General features: G+C 35.0%; 1 protein-coding gene and 1 pseudogene across 1 annotated transcript; both read left to right on the plus strand.

Moving 5' to 3' along the window:
- Window positions 1-328: 328 nt before the first annotated feature.
- LOC140802817 (uncharacterized) lies at window positions 329-5,059 on the plus strand (annotated as a pseudogene).
- A 300-nt stretch (window positions 5,060-5,359) lies between these two features.
- Window positions 5,360-8,062, plus strand: LOC140803867 (ABC transporter G family member STR2-like). Its single transcript, XM_073159722.1, is given in 4 exon segments — window positions 5,360-6,071; window positions 6,162-6,258; window positions 6,261-6,885; window positions 6,960-8,062. Coding segments are annotated over 4 exon segments (2,178 nt in total). The 5' UTR covers window positions 5,360-5,588; the 3' UTR covers window positions 7,933-8,062.
- The last annotated feature ends 14,842 nt before the right edge of the window (window positions 8,063-22,904 follow it).

A 22,904-nucleotide genomic window follows, 5' to 3' on the forward strand; every position in this document is an offset into this window, starting at 1 on the left:
CGATTATTTACCCGAGCACTTCAGTACATATGTCAATTCTTGGTCCACATATATGAGATTCCATGTTTCGAAATCAACGGTACGTCATTCAACGCACATAGGGATAACATAATTAGAATAGATGCAATATGGGCTGTCAGAACAACCATCTTGCTTTGCCATAAGTAGTAACCAAAAACATGATCATCATTACATTTTTCCCTGTAAATATTCATGTTTGATTGATCTTAAACATTGTATTCATTTAACATTTTTGCGAACTACTCAATATAGATTTTCTATATTGCATTTTGTTTAGCCAAATACATTTGACTGACTTCATCGTCAAAATACTACCCAAAAAGCTTATTTTGTTCTCAACAAAGTCCTATTCATTCAGCGCCATGACTCTCAGCCCGATCTCAAGCATTCCCAATACAAGTTTACCTACACCACGAATCACCCACCCAGCGCACCTCATTTACTATGGTTTTCTAGTTACCCAGTTAGCGTAAATTAATAACTGTTCTTGCTCGCCAAAGATTACTGTAATGTGGTTGATTTCCGCGTTTACTTTTTCACCCAAATGGCGCTCCGCAATTCCCTAATGGGCCAGCCATTTCAGGTAACAAGTTTCTTGATTTGATCGAATTTCAGTTTCTGTATCTCCATGAATGTTGCCCGAATATTGATGTAGATTACGATACTTTGGTATCTTATGAATTTAGATGTTTCCCGTTATTGTCCTTAAAGGGTCGTGTGAAGTTGACGTGATAGAGTAAGTCTTTTTTATAGTTTGTTTGATCGCTAACTTGTTTTAGCAGCAATTGAAGTATTGTTTTGGACATTGAATAATTTAATCTGATTTCAGTTTAGTTGAAGTGAACTTCAATTTCGAAACAGGATCGATTTTTTCTGATTTGGAATAGTCGGAGCATATTCGAGTATGCATTGAGTATACGGTTGTTCTTATATGCTGACTTGCTGACTGTTGTTTATTATTGTTCAATATTATATGCAAAGATGGCGAAAGATCTGGATGAGAATGGAGCCTTTTTCTTCCATAAGGAGAAACTTCTCAGTCTTTGTCAATGTCAGATCTTTTTATATTGAAGGATGAAACTGTGACGCCAGTTCTTAAGGTAAATATGAAATAACCAGAGGGCATATTCCATATAATTGTTTGGAACTCCTCAAACTTAGGTGTATGATATGAGCTGAAGTGCTGAACTAGCTCATGAATCATTCAACTCGAGCCTGAGCTCAAACTTTTATATGATCCTTTGAAAGCTTTGAGCCGACTTCATAAACTTTTCAGAGTATTTTTATATTGAATGTATACCATTAAATGCATACTGATTAAAAACTACGACACCTAAAAGTCAAGGAACTAATTTTAATATGTAATTGCCTTTTAACTCTAAAAAGTTAATGCAGCATTCTCTCTATAGTACAATTAAGTATGTCCTTACATGTATTTGGTGATGAATAAGATCTCATATAAAATGAGCTCTATGATCAATTCAACTCGACTTGAAAATTCATGAGCCTAGATATGAGCCTTTAAATTTAAAAACTAACTCATTTATACAAACAGAATAGCCAATAGTTTTCTTTTGTGTAGGCAGCAAATCCTCCAGTGCGAGCATATGTTCTGCATCTAAGTCCTGAGTATTCTATTCCAATATCGTAAGTTAATTGTATTATAGTTCTATTTGGTGATTATTATCTATAAAGTTCACTAGATATACAATCAAAACCATATGTGGGGCAGTGAATATTCAATCAAAACTGTACATGGACAGTGACCTGGTCACCCTCATTTGGCACAATCTGTAAATATGTAACTTTGAACATGAGAAGAATTCTCAAATCAAGGTGCAAGTTGGCATTGGCATCCATAAGCCAATTTCTTTGAGCAAAGAGACTATTTTTAGATGCTATATAGTCACCTTGAAAGGTCTCCCTGTCATTCGATGCCAAAAGACATTAATTTATCGGGACATATTTGAACCTACTGCAAACAAGATACATACCGAATCGAATATCTAGTGTAAGACTTGAATATTTCTGATCCCAATAGCAAAGCCTTGTTGGAACATTACAAATTCTTAATTTAGTTGATAAATCAATAATCTTTATCCATGGACTCTGATGCTTTTGATAACAATGACTTCTGTCATGTATTTGATTGATATATGGAGTTCAGAGTTTTTTCTGGAATATATGTGAAATATAATTTTTTAAAATTCCATTTCTCATCACATGATGCTTGATTATCCCGCGTAGCTTGATTTTCCAGCAGGGAATCCGTGAAGAGTTTATTGTTGCCGTACTTTGGTAAAGGTAAGACATATTTTCCTATCAGTCGTATAACTTTACATGATTTTCATTTTATGCTTGATGTTGGATTCCTGGGACTAAACCTGCACTCTGTAGCTACTTTCGGCACAATACTTTAAGGGTATTACTTTTCTTGATATCAATAAACTTCTTGGTTAGCAATTTGTTTTCAGAACTCTAGTATGTACCACTTTAGTACGTTTCATGCCTCGAATCACATATCTATGGTTCCCGCCACAGAAACCGAGGTAATTATTGTGTTTGCCTCTGTCCTTTGGTTTCCTTTCTTTACCATTTGTAAGATTCCTTTCGTTGCAACGGCTATCATTCGATTACCAGATCGAAGGTGAAGCGAGTGCCATAAAAATTGTTGCAGAGACCATTTGCCCTTTAAATATTGTCCTAGATCATGTGGTTTTGAACTCTACTGGAGTACTACTAGGTTGTTGGCAGGTTACCTTATTAATCTCTTTCTCGAGTCTATATTCTCTAGAAAGTTACACTGTTCCAAGAAATGGGTTTTGTGTTGTGACATTTTTTTTCCACTTACTAGATGCTGATTTATTTTACGCTTGAGAAAACTCTTTTCATGATTTATTTATCTAATCATGACATTTGACTGTATTTGCTAAAATATTTCGGTAAACTATCATTCGAAGTTCAAAAGATTTCATAGTTGGTTTTTCATGCACTATTCTTACTTATGGTTTCAGAAACATGCTTATGATGCTCAGGTGGTCTCCGGAACAGATCCTGTAACCATTCTTACTAAACTATTAACTGCTATACCATGTGCTCCGGAGGAGCAGCTTGTAAGAACGAGATAGACCTGTTTTGACATGTTACTGTTTCGGTATCTCGTGCAACTGAAGAATGTTTGTCTTATTATCGAAGAATATGGTGTCTTGAACACTTGAAGCAATCTGACGCCAGAATATTTAGAATTGAGAAAGGTAATTGGCATGGTGTTGTGTCCAATTTTGAGTTGTAAGACCTATGATTATTTAGTTTATTATTTTTAATGGTCTTTGGATTTGTTAAACCTTTGAGTTCTCCAATATGCGGTCAAGCTTTCTAGTTCAAATCCTACTAGTATTTAGTTTCTACTTCGTCATTCTTACATGCCAACGTTAATTCTAAACTAGTTGGAGTCGGTTGTGGAGATATTTCCCTTCATTTTGCTTTGTTTTGAAATTAAATTCTCATGGATCCGTCACTCAAATCATGGGTAGTAACTCAAGTAGTATTTTCTAATTTTTCTTTATATTCTGCTGCAGTATAATGAGGTGATGCTTCATACATCATTTGCGAGGCTTCTGGGGCGCCCCAACTACTTGCCAGAGGTATCTATAATAAAGTTACTTTTGTGAAATGTAGTGGAATTCTTACTTTTTATTACTTGTCTTGATCTTGAGTATATTAAAATTTCAGCTGCTTATTCTTTCTCTATTTCTTGCATTTGATAGTACAAACGCCAAACAATTAGGACAGTGCACCTCATTAACTTGCATATGTCATGTCTTGCATATTTATGACTTTTGTTTATTTTTCTTCTGTATAGGAGAGGTAAAAAGTTTCTGTATTCCAAATTTTCCACGAGCTTGTAAACAGAGTAAACAATCAAATTCGGGGAATGAAGGTAGTTCTCTTTTGTGATTGAGCCATGCATTTGATTTTAATAATTTAGTTTAAATTTCATCCTCAGCATTCTACTCTGGTCACCATGGATTACATAATTGATCAAGAATGATTCATAAAAGTTTTCATTACTCCCGCATCGAGCATATAAAACATATGTTCATTCATAGGTGTAGATTAAGCCCTTGATCCATGATTTGGTAACTAATTGAATTGGTGTATCACATTTCACATGTGATAGGGTATCATGATCACCCCCAACGTCCTCGTGGTTGCATTAGTAATCCCAAGAGCATACCACTAGATATCTGGCCAAACTTTCTACGCTTATAGTACCCGCTCCAGTGCGTCTGAAACCATCTGTCATGTACCTGGGCCTGTGAGTCAAGTGGATTATTTTTTACCAGTGCTGAAGTTGCACCTACAATGGCGCTCACGAGTTCTTCAAACATGCTCAATCTTGATAGAATCTTCGCTCTTGCATCAGTGTTACCATCTTCTGGGTACAATTCTTGATTAATAAATTCAGGCAACTGTGTCGGAACTCTGGTACGTGGAGGAAATGACTTGCTTGCTCTCGTGCTTAACGGAAAGACGAAGATTCGCAGATTTCATTTTCGATGTTCGAACGCTCAACTCTTTTTACAGTTCAAGCCAAGCCAGTGGACAATTTTATTAAGTTCTAAACAATTTCTGATGGTGTTGTAAATAAACCTATCTGGTTTTAATAAATATTTGAGATGGGTGACCTTGGATAAATGCAAAATAATTTTTTGGATGGTAGTAAAATATTAACACTTCATATGGAATTTATGAATTTGGAAGGAATTTTTATGCAGCTATCCCGAGCTCGGGGCATGATGTGATAGACAACGACCACAAGAAATGACCCTTTTTACAATTGAGTGGAAACAGGAGCAATTTCAACTACATTACCTAATGGACGATTAAGCATTGGATCAAAAGCTGAAGAAAGTATTCAATTATTCCAACTTTCGATTAAAACAATGAACTTGTCAAGTACAAGCTAATCCAGCATTAAACTAATCACATAATTATTAATATGTTACTTTAGAACAAATTTAGAGAGGTAGAACAGTTAGTAGTACAATCATGCGAATAATTTGTACATTAACTGATTGTGTATCATTATCCATAAACATCGTCATTCGAATCATGCGGCGACTAAACATCCGAAGTATCAGGAGTTATTGGAAACTTAATTGGATTTGTGGTAAGAAATCAGGTTCTAAACAAACGATAATATCGAACTATCCCATATATGATGCCAAAAGAAAATTTGAGCAAAATTTTTGAAATCGAAATTGGACTATTAAAATGGGACAGATGGGCTCAGCAACTAGAAGAGCAAGGACAAACGAAAAAATCAAGAAAGTTGATGAAGCAAACGAGAAGGAATTTTCCCTTTTCGAACAAAACACAGCTTGCAAACGGATTACACAATGCAAAGCTCAACTTAGAACTTAACTCCCCACCAGCTATTCATTAGTCTTTTTCTCAATAACCCCTCCCTTTTAACACTCTTCGAGCCATTCTAGATCGATATAAATCTTTCTTGATACATAATTTTCATTCTGAAGTACATATATTTTTGGGTATTTGGCAAGATGAAAAATGCTAATAACCATAGACCGGAGATGATAATAGATATTGGGAAAGGAGTAAATTTTACAGGTGGAATGGAATTTTCCAACCTTACATATACTGTGATCAAGAAACAGAAGGACATTAATGGGAAATGGGTCAAGCGTGAAGCTGATTTGTTGCATGATATAACTGGATACGCCCCTAAAGGGTGCATCACGGCTGTTATGGGTCCTAGTGGTGCCGGAAAATCGACGTTTTTAGACGGTTTGGCTGGAAGAATCGCCAGCGGAAGCCTAATGGGACGAGTATCGTTGGATGGTGTTGACGTGAACCCGAGCTTGATTAAGAGGACTTCGGCATATATAATGCAAGATGACAGGCTGTTTCCCATGCTTACTGTTTATGAGACTCTCATGTTTGCTGCAGATTTTAGGTTGGGATCACTCTCTAGGGATGAGAAAAGGGAACGTGTCGAGAAGTTAATCGAACAGCTCGGTTTAACTGTAAGTAACCAAAACTTTATCCATGTTCTTGTACTTCGGGGGAACTTGAGTCTCACCCAGGATTTTTCTTGATTTCCTTGAGTTGTGCAGACGTCTGTAAACACTTATATAGGCGATGAAGGGACGAGAGGCATCTCCGGGGGTGAGCGTCGCAGGGTTTCGATAGGAGTGGACATCATACATGGACCTTCCTTTTATTCCTTGACGAGCCTACTTCAGGACTAGACTCAACCAGTGCTCATAGTGTAATCGAAAAGGTCCGCGATATAGCACGTTCTGGAAGCACGGTCATCCTCACAATTCACCAGCCCTCATCCCGTATCCAGCTTTTGCTCGACCACCTCATAATCTTGGCTCGAGGGCAACTCATGTACCAGGGCTCACCCAAGGATGTCAACCTCCACTTAGGCCGGATGGGACGTAAAATCCCCAAAGGTGAAAACCCAATCGAGTACTTCATTGACGTGGTGCAAGAATATGATCAGTCGGAGCTCGGAGTGGAGGTGTTAGCGGAATTTGCTTTAACCGGAGTGAAGCCGCCGCTTCTGGTTGACAACGAGGATACATCTATTTCAACTGTTGTTCCAACCTTGCCTTTGCCTCCTACTCAGAGCACCAATCAACAGACAGCAGAGGAAGGTGGATACAGATCGAATAAACGATACCATCTGCAAACGGTACATAAGAACGAGAAGGATTTTGATCACAGTGTGAAAAGCCAGTCGAATCAGTCAATTTCTTGGAGCATTAACCAGTCAATGACCTTTACCCCAACTAGGAATCATGCTGATCACAGAGCCCTGACTCGAAGGAGGTAAGGAATTAAAAAAAACACCCCCATGCTGAAGTTTCTGATTATTAAACAAACTTTCCATCTATATTATGCAGTCCATCTTCTGGATATTACACATACTCAAGCGACATCCTGCAAGGCACACCAACCCCTCATAGCAGCGAATACACGGTGAATGAAGACGACTACCGAACAGATAGCATTGTCCACCCGAATACTATCTCAAAGCACCATAACTTGGGCCCGAAATTTGCCAACTCATTCTTCCCAGAGATATGGGTACTAATGCGCCGCAACTTTATCAACATCAGGCGGACCCCGGAGCTCTTCCTATCCCGACTTCTAGTCCTAACCATAATGGGCTTCATGATGGCCACCATGTTCTGGCATCCTAAAGGCGATGTCCAAGGCATCACAAATAGGCTAAGCTTCTTTATATTTACAGTCTGCCTCTTCTTCTTTTCCTCCAATGACGCTGTCCCAGCTTTCATCCAAGAACGCTACATCTTCATCCGTGAAACATCACACAATGCATATCGAGCGTCATCCTACACCATTGCAGGACTGATCACCTACCTTCCTTTCCTCGCCCTTCAGGCATCGGTTTACGCAATAATTGTCTGGTTCCCATTGAAACTCCACGGTCCGTTCTGGTACTTCTTGCTAGTCCTCTATATGTCCCTCCTCTCAACAAACTCTTTTGTTGTATTTGTAAGCTCGGTCGTGCCAAATTACATCCTCGGATATGCAGCTGTGATTGCATTCACCGCGCTTTTCTTCTTATTCTGCGGATACTTTGCGAATAGCCATGAAATTCCACCATATTGGAAATGGATGCACTACGTTTCAACTATGACTTATCCGTATGAGGGGCTGCTGATGAATGAGTATCAAACCAACCAGACATTTGGTGGGATAAGTGGGTTCAACATATTGGAAACTCTTGCAGTTGGGACTGAGAAGTATCTGAAGTGGCAAAAGGTGTATATAATGCTGGGATGGGCTGTTTTGTACAGAGTTCTTTTCTATGTTGTTCTGCGTTTCTTTTCCAAGAACCAAAGGACATAGACTTTTCAGAGAATACTAAACAAGAACGTACGTTTTGAAGATAAAATCTTAATACACAGTATTCAGAGAGTTCTTTTTATGTAAATGTGTGATCAAAAGAATTTGTCACATATGAATCTAAGAACTTTATTCCTTTATATTAGTTCCAGTCTCACAATCTAAGTTGAGTTTATTTTTCATTTGCTAAGAATTTTTGGGATATTTTTGGACTGAAATAATAATAGTGAAAAATGTGAACCAATTAGCAAAAAATTAATATGCTTCAAAAAACACTCCTAGAATCACAAAATAACATTTTATACTGTTGAATTTCAGTAACATCTTGACCTACTTTTAACACTCAAGATTCACAAACTCTAGTAATTCATCGTGTCTGTGTTCTTTCACTTCCTCCGGTAGTCTCTTACTTTGTTATAGCAGTGATTCCAAGCCAAATGCCCCACATCCGTCTCAGTCGTAACCGATATATGATTCTGATCATGAACTAATATATAACAAACAAGATATAGAATTTCACTTCTTTTCATTTTTGAAACCCAGTTTATGTGCATGTGATGGCATTAGTTTCATGTGTGTTCTGATACTCTTATAATGCTTACCTGCTGTAGCCGCCTCTCCTTCCACGTTTGAACTGCTTATATGAGTTGCCATAATCAGTCGTCGTCATAATCATAATATCCCGGTATACTATCATCATCAAATATCGATCTGTAAGAAGCCTTAATTGGTCATGCATCATTTCATCCATGAAACATGTTTTATCGGAAAATCCATATAAACACAGAATCCATTATATTATATCATAAAAAATAATACCATAAACTTTAGAAAAGAAGTGTACCTGAAACCATAACCCTTACGCCTTAAGAACGAGTGGTTGATCTTCTAGATCTATGAGTTCTTTCGAGAGAATCTTTTAGTTTTCTCTTCAGATAAATTTTCTATAATTAGAAAAGATAACAAGGAACATGATCACCTACTATCTGGAGACCATGACCAATATATAGATAATGTTTATCATATCTTATGATATTTATGTTTTAGTGCAGCACAAAAACAGAAATTATATTTTTGCTTCTATACATTAAAGACCGACAACATATTAGATATATTAACCCATTAACCAAAACCTTAAATGATCACTTTAAATTTTAGGCTTCACCTAACCGACAATCCACATCACACAATAATTTATATATAATGAAATGTCCACTACTCATTTTTTAAAAAAATATATTAGAATTTTTTTTTTGTGTGTGCAACCCTCGGCTATATATATATATATATATATATATATATATATATATATATATATTATATATATATATATTGTAACTTTAAAAATAAATCAATCAACTATTATTTCAAAATCCAAAAGAAAATAATTGAAAGCATAAAGCCGTAAACGTCAACAACCTAAACTAACATTATTTCAAAAATAAACTTAAATCTAACATCCTCTCAAAATCTCCCAAAAGCATAATAAGTGATAAAAATCTTTGAATAATCATAATTCATAACATAGTTTTATTTGCGGAAAACTAGCGACGATCCTCGGGTTATGTGCACCTTTAGTCCAGCTAGTTCAACCATCAAGACATCCATCAATATCAAGCTAAGCTGCATCGATAACACATAGTGAGTCTATTAACTCAGCAAGCCTTAATTATGATAACATGTAATATATATACATTCACAAGCAAAATTGAAAATACTTTTACTAAAATAGCTTTTCATGAACACAAACTTTAGCATTTTTTCTTTCAACATATCATATCATATTTTCTTTTATCTTATACGTATACGTTTATTTTTTTATTGAATTCAGATCCTCAATTGTGATTTTCGTATTAGCTGTAGGTCGATGGATCCATCTACAAATTACCACGGTACCGGGCGACAGGGAAATCAGCGACACTCTCACCCGTCAACTGAGCCTGGCCTTACATATCATCGTACTTGTCACAATCAATTCACCTTTTTAACTTTTCATATTTCCATCACTTATAAAAATTCATGCACATACAAATATTTTTTCTTTTAAAACAAGAATGCAACAAGTCTTTTAGCATTAACGTTTTATCTCAAAATTCCATAAACATTTTAACATTTATTACAGCATTCAGAGCTCTGTCAGGACATCTAACATTTTCAGGTGTAAAATGACTGTTTTGTCCCTGAAACCCTAACTTTCTAAATTTATCCCTAGACCTTAAAAAGACGACCCAAATGATTCCAACTTAACATATCATCTTAAAATACATCCATAAATATTTAGACATAAACTTAAGCTTCTCGATTAATTTCCCAATTCGTTTTCACAACTTAGATGTACATCCTGGTTTTGACTCGTGCGGACTCAAAACTTAGCCAAAATTTACCAAAGTTGAACCAAAGCTTATTAACACCTAGCGAAACCATATAAAAACCAATTCAAGCCCATTAAACCGTTGAACAAGCCTAAACCAACTACTGATTTTTCTTTGCCCTAAATTGAAAACCCTAGCCATCTACCAATGCAACCCTCGGCCCTAACCCTTATCCACCATGACCAGCCCCTAGTTGACCACCCTAGGACCCTACTGGACCCCTATGGACCATCCTGGACCGAGCTTGAGAAGCCTAAAATCCACAGCCCCTCAAACTCGTCCCAAGGCATGCGCGTCCCCCCCCCCTTTCCTCACGCGATCACCTAGCCCTTCGAACCTAGCATCGTGCAACCCCCCTTGAACCATCCTACAGCCCCTTTAGGTCTCCTGGTCACACCCTAACATCAACTAGAAGCCGTGGCCATCAAGGACTCCTAGCCAAAGAGCCATTGCCCACAAGGACTCTATTTTTGTTCCTCATGCTACATGTTATGTCCAGCCCTTGGTCGTGCCCTTAAGGATTCTAAAACCATGGGTGAAACGTCCCTTATAAAGCTCCTATCATGGCAGCCCCTTGGTGCAATATTAATATGAGTTTTGGATCATAAAATCATGAGATTTTGGTATAAAGGCAACATATTGTTCATGAAAATATACATCAAACACATAATATGATGTGATAGATGAGAAAAAAGAGACTAAGGCGTTCTTTTGCGTGTATTACGCACAAAAAACAAGTTGAGATGTGAAGAACGTCGACGTAGGGAGGACTTTGCTGATTTTTCCCTTCAAAATCCGTGGCTTTCTCTCAATATTCACGTGTTGTGTGTGCTTGAATGCTGAAGGAAGAGTCCTAGTATGATTTAGGCTGAGGGGGCGTGTGGTTATGGGGTTTGGGAAGGGTTTCATGGCCTTTATTTTAATTAAAACTCATGGTACAAGCTTAGACCCATTAACCTAGTATATTAGGCCCATTATTTAATATATAAAATATTTTGTTCAGGAAAGATTGTGAAAATATTAGTGGAGCTCTCGAAAAGTTCATATTTTTGTCAAAAATCGAATACCGTTTAAAAATATGACTCGACATATAAAAACACTTCATTTTCAAAAATTTCATTTAAAATAAACTAAACATTAAACAATTAAAAATAATTATTTAATAAAATATTTTCCATCATGTGATCCCCGTTCTCCATTCCTCGATCACATCTCGAATAACCTTTAAAACATAATTTATGCATTCTAACAAAAAACCTTATTTTAAACATGTAATCATGCACACCATAATTAATTCATGCCATTAAAACAATTTAATTAGTCATTTTCTATTTTCTCTAGATTTGCATGTATTTGGATTACGTTATCGTATTTTGGACGTTACATATAAGCCCATGTAAATGAAACCGACCCAACAATCTCCAACGTGGGTTGTATATGCAATTTTATTAATATATTTTATGAAAATAACCTTATGAGCTCAAAATTGTTATCATTTCCGAAATGTATATATAACTAATCTGGTCATTCAATCATATCAACATTGGATCAAAGCAGACTTTACTAAACGTAAAGTAACTCGACCCATCATTGTCACATATGCCAACATAACTGAATGACATGGATTATGAAGTGGATGTGTAGCATGGAAATTTCAAGTGATGTGATTATAACATGATTATTTCCAACTGATCTTCCTTAAACCTTATTGATAGCAAATTTTAACCACAATCAAAGTGTGAATTAACAACCAGAAACTTGATGTCAATATATATATATTGTGACTTCGTTGAGCACCTGTTACTATTAGAATACATAACTGCTGATATAATGTCACAATGTAATCTTAGTGGTCTTTTAGTACCATCAACAATGCGCAATCTCGTGAAAAAATTTTACAGCCATATTCCATGCTACAAACTTAGCTTCCATTGTGAAAGAGGCTATAAGAGATTGTTTAACACTCTTCAAAGAAACGACATCTCCAAAGAGGAGATAGATATAGCTCGACATAGATTTCATACTATCTTAGCATCCAACAAAAATCAGAGTCAGTATACCCAATGATCTCAAGTTGATCCAACACTTGATATATGAGCATGTAATCTTTTGTTCTCTGTAGGTACCGTAAAACTCTTTTGACTGCTTTCCAATGTTCCACTCTTAGATTACTTAGATATCTGTCAAACATTCCTGTCACATAGGCAATATCTGGAGCTGTACAAACTTGAGCATCTATAAGACTCACCACTACATAAGTATAGGGAATTTTCTACATTTCCTTTTCCTCAAAATAATTCTCGGGGCATTGTTTGATATTAAATTTGTCTTCCTAAGCCACAAAGATATCTGATGGTTTATAGTCTTTCACCCATATCGCTTGAAAATTTTCTCGATATAGTATTTCAGTGATAATCCAAGAATACATCGAAAATGATCTTGATGTATTTGGATACACAGTACAAAAGATAAATTATCAATAACTTTCATTTCAAAATTTTTAGCTAGAACTTTCTTTGTGTCATTCAACAACTCTATATCATTGCTATGATGTCATCAACATATAAAACCAGAAAAATACGTTTACTCTCATTGAACTTGAAGTGGTACGCACAATCATCGACCAGAAAAATATGTTTACTCTCACTGAAGAATAAACTTTTAAAAATTATCACAATATGTACCAAAAAAATTATCACTATATCTTATGTAAGAAAAATGACTATTGATCAAATTTTTTATTTTAAAATAAACTATTATTTATCAAATTTATTAGTTAATATATTTCTATTCAAACATTTTTCAAAATAAATAATAAAATAAACATATATTAATTTTAATAGTTTGTTTAGGATTACATAAAATGAATGAAATCCAAATAATATTTTTACGTGATCATTAGCGTATATATTATGTATAATGCAGAAAAATAATAAAAACTAACGATAATTTTACTTTTTTTTTAATATTATATTTTATATCTTATTCCAAATTTTGATAAATAAAAATTTTTTACACCTCAATATTTTTATGTATTTGTAAAAAATTAACCAGCATTTGCTTATCAAATAAAATCAGGGAATAAAATATTTAATATTAAAGTATTTGTATTAGACAAAAAATAAGATAAAATTTAAAAATATTAATTTTTTTTAGATGTTGGCGTAGTATTGATCGTTTTAGGACATTTTAAATAAATATTATAAATTTAAAAATATTAACAACTTATAAAAATTTAAAACAATATAATATCTTCTTGTTTTAAAATAAAATTTGCAGCTCTATAAACAAATCCGAACAAGTTAAAGTATTTTTGTCCTCTGTGCTCTGTAAGTGAAGTTTTTATATTAATTCTCCATGATTATCTTATTTATTTATATCTTGTGCGTTATTTTTTAAGAAGATGACGATAATGGCTAATCATTATTTTATTTTTAATTTGTAACGCTTATAAAATCTTAAAATCATGTTATGCTTTAACCATACTTGTGTTTATATGATAATAATGAGTCTGTATTTTATTTAAATTATGCGAAAACTAAATATATTTAACGAAAATAGGGAAAAAATAGAATTTCGTAATAATGATAAATTAATAGTGCAAGAAATCTTTGACCTGAATAAGATATGCGCATTATAGGAAGATGTTACACATACGATGCCACTATGATTATTTAAAGATATATCACATCATTATCGAATTCATTTGCAACTCTTAATATACAAATGATTATAGATTCGATCGGATATATGAGTAAATGAGTCGTATTATAAGCTATCAATAACCAATTTGTGGGATAATACCTATTTTCGTCCTTCTCGTTAACCGCTTTTCCCATTTCAGTCCCTTGTGATTTTTGACTGCTTAATTAATCCTTCATGTTTTCAAAATATTCCCGAATTGATCCTTACCGTTAGTTTGGCGTTAGGGGTAACGTTGACTTGACATTAGCGACGGTTTTATAAAAACCGTCGCTAAGTAGCGACGGATTTTCAAAATATTAGCGACGGTTTAATATTTTCATTAAAAAAATAATTTTAATAATTTTTAAAAAAAACTTAGAATCGGACTATGCTAACAATATTAATAATCTTAACACACACTTAAAAATTTACAAAAATTAAAGCGAAAATGTTAACTTAAGTCGAAACTAAAATCGTGTGAGAGAAAAAAATTTAAGTGTTGTAAAGTGATGTGTATGAAAATGGAAAGAGAGTATATTTATAGACAGTTTGCGACGGGTTTTGGTAACACCGTCGCTAATAGTGACGGTAATATTATTAACCTTGAAGTATAGACGGTTTTGCAATCACCGTCGCTATTTTACCAAAAGCATAAAGCAAACTGTCTATAAATATACTCTCTTTCCATTTTCATTCACATCACTTTACAACACTTAAAATTTTTTTCTCTCACATGATTTTAGTTTCGACTTAAGATAAACTTTTTCACCTTAATTTTTTGTAAATTTTTAAGTGTTAGTTAAGATTATTAATATTGTTATCATAGTCCGATTCTAATTTTTTTTTAAAAAAATTAATAAAATTAATTTTTTTATTTTATGGAAATAGTAAACCGTCGCTAATGAGGGACGAGTTAAAACATTGTCGCTAATTAGCGACGGTTTTTTAAATGCCGTCGCTAAATAGCGACGGTTTAAAAACTCCGTCGCTAAGTAGCGACGGTTTCTCATAACGCCGTCGTTATTCGCGAGGTTTTAATATTTTCATAAATAAAATTACTTTTATTAATTTTTGTTTTAAAAAAACTTAAATTTACTGTTATGGAAATAGAACGCGCTAATTAGATACTGCTTTGAAAACTCGCTAATTTCTTTCTACCATTTTTCACAAGTCAACGTTAACGTTAACGTCAGGATAACGGTAGGGATCAATTCGGGAATATTTTGAAAACAATAAAAGGATTAATTAAGCAGTCAAAAATCAATGAGGGACGAAATGAGAAAAGCGGTTAACGAAAGGACGAAAATGTGGGGCATTATCCCCCATTTGGTTCTTGCAGACAAATGGTAGTTATACCTAGGGGAACATAGGGTATGCTACTAGACGCTCTTGCAATGATTCGATATATATTATAAACTGAGTATTTACATTCTTGTGATTAAAAGGTGATTCACGGAATAGGGAAAACAAGGGTAAGCCTATATAGAAACAAGTGTTGTTTCGATCACATTAGTTGTGAGCTCACGTGAACTCATAACTAACTGTATCGCTGGACCATTGAGGCCTACACAAGTATTAGATTGTGTGTCCCTGTTGAGATAGTCAAATTCAAGAAGTTAAATTTGACGATTTTAGTTTTGTGGGGATCAAAAGAGTTTATAAGTAGATTCTATTATTGGAAGTTGTGGAAGTTAGCTTAACTTATAATTAAATGAGGAGAGTACAACTGTCAAATATAGCGAAAGAGTTCACAAAATAAGCAGCTGTAAAAAATGAATCAGTGAAAATTTTTGCTTTTCGAAACTTTCATTTTATATTATATCAACAAGATTTTTACCATGGACACATCGACTCTATCCAATAGTCCATCGGGATTGTAATGAGTTCGCAATTATTTAATTAGTAAATTTACATTATGCTAATTAAATATTAATTGAGTAGTAGTGAATATCATGCAAGATCTCATGGAATATTCTGGAGGAATCTAGAGTAAATTAGTTAATTGATAAATCAATTATATAAATAATGGTTATTTAATTATATTATATCATGTATTATGAAGATTTGATCATTATTAATTATGCCTGTATTTTCAATAGTAAAAAATAAAAAATGAGAATTTTAAATAATTAAAACTATGGAATCCTCATTAAAGTAGAATGCTAGTGGGATTGAGAAACTGTATTTAATATCACACAAAACACAATAACACACATCAAAAGTTTGAAATATGTATATAAGTCTCTCCATGCACAAATCTCGACCACCAGCCCTTGGAGAAGATCACGACCGATCATCACCACAATACCGTCGCTGCATTGTCACCCGCCCTTCGACGATTACTCTCAACATGAAAATTTCATCAAGATTTTTAGTGCGATCTTGACGAAGGACATAGTTTCTGATTGTGGACTTGATTAGACGATCCAAAGGAGAGTTCAAGTTATTTGTAGTGATATACAAGAAATGCTATTACTGACTAAGCACTAGGATAGTTGGGGCCATCTTTAGAATGCAAAGAAAAATTAAACTAAACAACCTATGAATGTTTAATTGAATCATATGACACCCATTAGAGTTTTGATAGTCAAAATAACAAAATTTAAACTCTCGCTGCTCTTTGGATACGAGAAATGATGTTTCAACAATGATATCAAATGATTCGTTATTATTTATTTTTAATTATAGCGGGTAGCGATATATTAACAAGATACAAGAGTTAATGATAATATGTTTTCATATAATATAAGATATTGTATGGTATATTATCAAATTTTTTAAAGATATAAGATATGTAAAATAATGCAGCTTTTGTAATTGTTGTATTTTCATCCCTTCATTTACCTAGGTTTTGGACTTGGATCCATATTTGGCTGATATGAATCAAATTATCGGTTATCGATCATCTTTATTATTTATCATGTATTTGATATATTATAACTAATCAGTATATAAGCTATTAATATTAATATAATAACAAAAGTTGCATAATATGGTAAACATACAAACCTGCATATCACGATTTTAAAATTAAATGATGAGACAAATTTTTTAAATTAAAATCCTTCACACAAATTTTTTAAATTAAAATCTTTCATTTTGAATTAAATTCAAAATTATATCAAGCCCATAAAAAGAATTTTATAAGTATTTAATTTTCCTTATATTCCATCAATGATGGTTGCATGATGTACATTACTCATGGTAGTGTCTAACTCATAATAGCGCCGAAAAATTGTGACTTCCATTCACATACTTGATATGGATTGGGTGGAACTCCCATGAATTTGGCTCATATTATTGGGAGATCTCATGGTGATCATCCACAACAATTCAACATTGATGGTCAGGCTCGAAACGTGAAGATGAACGATGTTATATTATTGGGTCATAATCAAACGTTATGCAAAATATGTGAGGGCTGCATAAGGATGAAATTGAGATCTACCTTTTGGAAATTATGATTGAGTGATATTATTCAAGATCGTGATTTAGCATTTGGGACTTACGTACTCACTAAGAAAATAAATTTTTCTTTTCATTAGAAAGTGGTGAAAATGTCAAATAATGGGAAGTAATTAATAAAACAAAATCCATATGTTATGTATTATATAATATTTTTAATAGTCAGTGATTTTTATTTTGTTTCATTTCTAGTATATTTAAGATGTCTTTTGAAATCCATTATCTGTTATTCTCGATCAATACAAGGTAACCGGACCTAACTACCACGATTAGCTAAGGAACCTAAAAATCATACTGAACTCCGAGAGGATAGCACATGTACTCGAAAAGGCACCTTCAATAGTGGCAGCTACAAATGCCCCTGTTGAGGAATTGGGTAAGTTTGATAAATGGTGGGATCATGATTTTTAAACTTAAAGTTATATGATTGCTTATATGTCGAATGAACTGCAAAGATAGTTCGGGGATGCTGAAAATATTGCGATCTCCTACACCTACAAGAGTTGTATGGTACAGAGACTAGTCCTTTGAGGCATGCTGTCGCCAAGCTTGTTTTCCTAGTGATCTCATCTTCTAGGACGAAGAAAGGCCCACGAGGGGATAATACCTATTTTCGTCCTTATTGGTCACCGATTTTTCCATTTCAGTCTCTCTTCATTTTTGACTGCTTAATTGATCCTTCAAGTTTCCAAAATCACCTGAATCGGTCCCTGTCGTTATCTTGACGTTAAGATTAACGTTGACCGCACTACATTTAGTTGCTTTTACATTTTAAACTACATTTAATTATCACAACAACCACAATTTATTGCCCCTCCTTTTCTCTTTTCTATTTCTATCCAAGATATTTAAACCCACCCTTCGTGACCGCACTACACTTAGTTGATTCACATGGCTAACGTGAAAAATCTTTATCAGTCTCGGTTTGACATTTTGAAGATACACTCGAGGAAAATGAATATGATGCGAGGGATCGATCTGAAGAAGATTGCTGAGAAAATGAATGGTGCGTCTGGTGCAGAACTTAAGGTATTTCATGACTTTTTGTGAACTTTAGTTAAGAGCCACAATATTATGAAAGGCATGTTTTTATTGGCAACACATCTGTTCTTGTCCATGGTCATTTTCTCCAATAACAATCAGGTCATCTACCTATATGCTTTATAGAAATGATTGGTCTCAGATTTAGTTCAATATGCATTATTTCTTCGTTGAAGGGAAGCATGTGATGCGATTCATTTTGGGGAATAAAGTTTCTCAGCATGTAATGATTATACTGGCTTTGTGTGGGATGGGTAGAGCGAGGAGGTCTATCATTTACTTTTGGTCGAGGCAAAATCGTGTTGAAATTGATAGGTATTTGATGAGTACCTGTCAAGTTGTTGCATATCTAAAAACATAGAATCACGGGTATAGCTTAGCAGCACTTCTTGACATATGCTGATCTATTAAGGGGACCCTTGAACTTGAAATGATGCAACATAATACGAAGGATATCAGTAAATTTCTCATCATCGAAATTAGAATTCAAAGCTGCTCTGGGTTTTTACTGCTATCATGTTGCCTAATTGTCGCAACATCAACATATCTCGCTTATTAAAGTTTGCACTGAAGCTGGGATGTTTGCTTTGAGAGAGAGGAAGGTTCCATGTAACTCAAGAGGACTTCGAAATGGCTGTTGCCAAGGTCATGAAGAAAGAAACTGACAAAAATATGTCTTTGAGGAAGTTTTGGGTCAACGTTAATCTTAACGTCAAGGACCGATTCGAGACGATTTTGGAAACTTGAAGGATTAATTTGTTAGAATTTTTCTCAAAATCATGTTTTTGCACGTATACATGAACATGATATAATAAGCTTAATCGAGAATTACCTCCGGCCATAGAAAATTTGTTGAAGCTTTCTGATTTCCTTTCAGTTGAAGCCTTCTAAATACTCCAACACTCCTTTAGATGGTGTATTTTCTGTATGAGATTGTGTGTTTAGGGACCTCAATGCCTTCGGTATTTATAGGCACACTCATACCATCACCGAGTGCTTTGGGAGCTCGAGATTCAAATCAAATTTGTATAAGCATCTCAATTTTCAAAATTTGAGGATGCCGTGTACAAATTTTCAACACGTTTATTTTACGGTTACGGGTCACAATTTTCTTACATTCTCCCACTTGACCCGTATATCTCATTTACCATAGGAGAAAACAAAATACATGAATCATGGCAATAGGTCATCTAAAAGCGATTATTATCTTCCATGTATCACAATGTATTATATCTCTCAAATAACTTAATGAATAAACCCTATGTTTATTCGAGGTCCAACTTTATTGATAATTTTCATGATAACTGAATATGTACATAACTGAATATGAAAAATATCATAACTTAATGAGTTTCATTAATTTTGTTTTTACAACAAAATTACATAAAAGAACCAAGTCCCATTCTTTCTGTATGATCCTTGAATTTCAATGGTGGCATGCCTTTAGTCAAAGGATCTGCAATCATCAATTCAGTGCTAATGTGCTTGATAACCATGGTTTTATCTTTAACACGTTCTCGTTGGCTAAATACTTAATGTCGATGTGCTTGCTTCGACTACCACTTCTGGTATTTTTAGCCATAAAAACAGCAGATGAATTGTCACAATATATTCTTAATGGCCTAGATATAGAATCCATAATTCTAAGCCCTGAAATGAAACTCTTCAACCATACACCATGTGAGGTTGCCTCAAAACAAGCTACGAACTCAGCTTCCATAGTGGAAGTAGCAGTCAATGTCTGCTTTGCACTTCTCCAAGATACAGCTCCACCAGCTAGCATGAAAATATATCCTGAAGTGGATTTTCTTGAGTCAATGCAGCCAGCGTAGTCTGAATCAAAGTAGCCAATTACTTCCAAATTCTCAGTTCGTCTGAACATAAGCATATAATCTTTGGTCCCTTGAAGGTACCTCATTACTTTCTTTGCAGCTTTCCAATGGTCTAAACCTGGATTACTCTGATATCTTCCCAACATCCCAACAATAAATGCAATGTCAGGTCTAGTGCAAACCTGAGCATACATCAAGCTTCCGACAGCAGAAGCATAAGGAATGTTTTTCATTTGTTCCCGCTCTAGATCATTCTTTGGGTATTGGCTCAAATTGAATTTATCGCCTTTCACAACGGGAGCTATACTTGGTGAACAATCTTTCATCCGATATCTCTCTAAAACTTTGTTTATATAGGTTTCTTGAGACAGACCTATAATACCTCGAATTCTGTGTCACGCGCCGGGACGGGGGTTGGTTGACACCGGCGTTGCTCTCAAATATTACATTCGAAAACAACAAGCCTCAGAAGTACAGAATTTCAGAAACCAGTCTTTTATTCATAGTACGAAATAAATCAATTGTCTGTTACAACTCGAATACTGATGTTTTACAGCGGAAATGTAAAACCAAATATTACAGTATTTTAACAGATGCAGCAGAATAAAAATAAACATAAACTGAGAACAACAGTCTTCTTCACCAGCCCCAGAACTGGATCTGCTCTTCTTCTTCTAACCTTTCTTCAGTACTCTTATCTGAGATGTGTTTGGTGGGTGAGTGATATGATTGTCACTCAGTAAGCAGGGGCGGGAATACTCCCAGTTTTCGAAATCGTTTTCAACAGAAACAGTAATACAATAATATACAGAAAACTCGTATTGTCATAACAGAAATCAGAATTCAGAATTTGCAGGCTTCAGAACAGAAATCAGAATTAGTAAGCACTGAACACGTTAGTGAATTTCATGGCTAAACTGATATCAGTCTCCTATATGTTCTCTTCTCTAAGGGGTGAGGCCAGAATCAGAATCAGAATTCAGAAATGTTCAGAATATATATTCTTACCATTAGTTCATTAGGGAGTTTCAGTGCTTCAAAATCAGAAATCAACATACAGAAACTGAACTTTAACACAGCATTATCAAACATATTTCAAGATATTTATATGTAAGCCCACTTACAGTAATTTGCTAAAAGTGTTTCGGTAGAAGTCTGAAATCTGATTGTTCTTCCTACTGGTTCTACTGCTCGAAAATCAGCACTTTCTTAGCTCGAAAATTCAAGTGATACTCTCAAGATTTGTGTAACCCAATTCAGAGGTTTGAGAGTGTTATTTATAGGTCGAAATCTGACTGTTAGGCTCCCTATTAATGGTCATAATCTGCATTTAACATCCTTGATTCCATTTTAAATGCTTCAGTTACAAGTCCAAGCTGAATCAGTAACTGTCTGCTGCTTTTTCGCTCTTCTGCTGCTGGATTCTGTCTGCTGGAAAAATACCAGCTTCTGAAATATTATCTTCTGCTGGAAATTTTATATTGCTACTGAAATGCTGGAAATTCGGGTTCTCACATCCCTCCCTCCTTATGAAAAGTTTCGTCCTCGAAACTTGGCTATACTTGATCTTCAAAGAGATAGGGATATTGTGCTCGCATATTTTCTTCCAACTCCCAAGTAGCTTCTCTTTCGGTATGGTTGGACCATTGTACTTTGACATATGGAATAGTTCGTCGTCTCAGTACTTGGTCTTTGAAATCCACAATTCGAATCGGAATTTCTTCATACTTCAGCTCTTCATTTAGATTGCCCTCAACCAGAAGTGGTCCCGTTTCTAGAATGTGACTTGGATCAGAAATATATCTCCTCAGCTGCGAGACGTGGAATACATTATGAATTCTTGACATGTCGGGTGGAAGTGCTAATCTATAAGCAAGTGTGCCCACTTTCTCGAGGATTTCAAATGGTCCGACGTATCTGGGATTTAGTTTCCCAGCCTTATTGAATCGGATAACACCCTTCATGGGTGACACTTTCACATATGCCTTCTCTCCAATTTCGAATTTCACGGGTCTTCTCTTCAAGTCAGCCCAACTTTTCTGTTGATCTTGTGCAGCTTTTAATCTTTCTTTGATCAAAGCAACTTTGTCCACTGTTTCTTGGATCAGTTCGGTTCCCACGATGGCTTTTTCCCCGACTTCATCCCAATACAGTGGTGATCGACACTTTCGTCCATACAGAGCTTCGTATGGTGCCATTCCTGTAATGCCCGAAAATTTAATCCTAGTAATCTGTAATTATTGATTTATAATTGGATATGATTACGAAAGGATTAATCGGGACACGAAATAAGATTTCATGTGAAGGGTGCGATTTCGGACAGAAGTCGTGGCGCCCGAGCGGTAGATTACGACCGCCCGAGCGCCAAACTCCGGAAAGATTCGGACAGAGAACGCCGCGCTCGAGCGGTAGAATCTTACCGCCCGAGCGCCAAGGGTGCATGCGGAAAGCTTGGGCAGAGAATGCCGCGCTCGAGCGGTATTTTCTTACCGCCCGAGCGCCGACCGAAATGCATGAAAAGTAAACACGTTTCTTTAACCGACCGATTTGGTATATATATATTCATATATACGTTGTTACT

The sequence above is a fragment of the Primulina eburnea genome, chromosome 10 (assembly GCF_022965805.1).
Source record: "Primulina eburnea isolate SZY01 chromosome 10, ASM2296580v1, whole genome shotgun sequence".
Classification (NCBI taxonomy): Eukaryota; Viridiplantae; Streptophyta; class Magnoliopsida; order Lamiales; family Gesneriaceae; genus Primulina; species Primulina eburnea.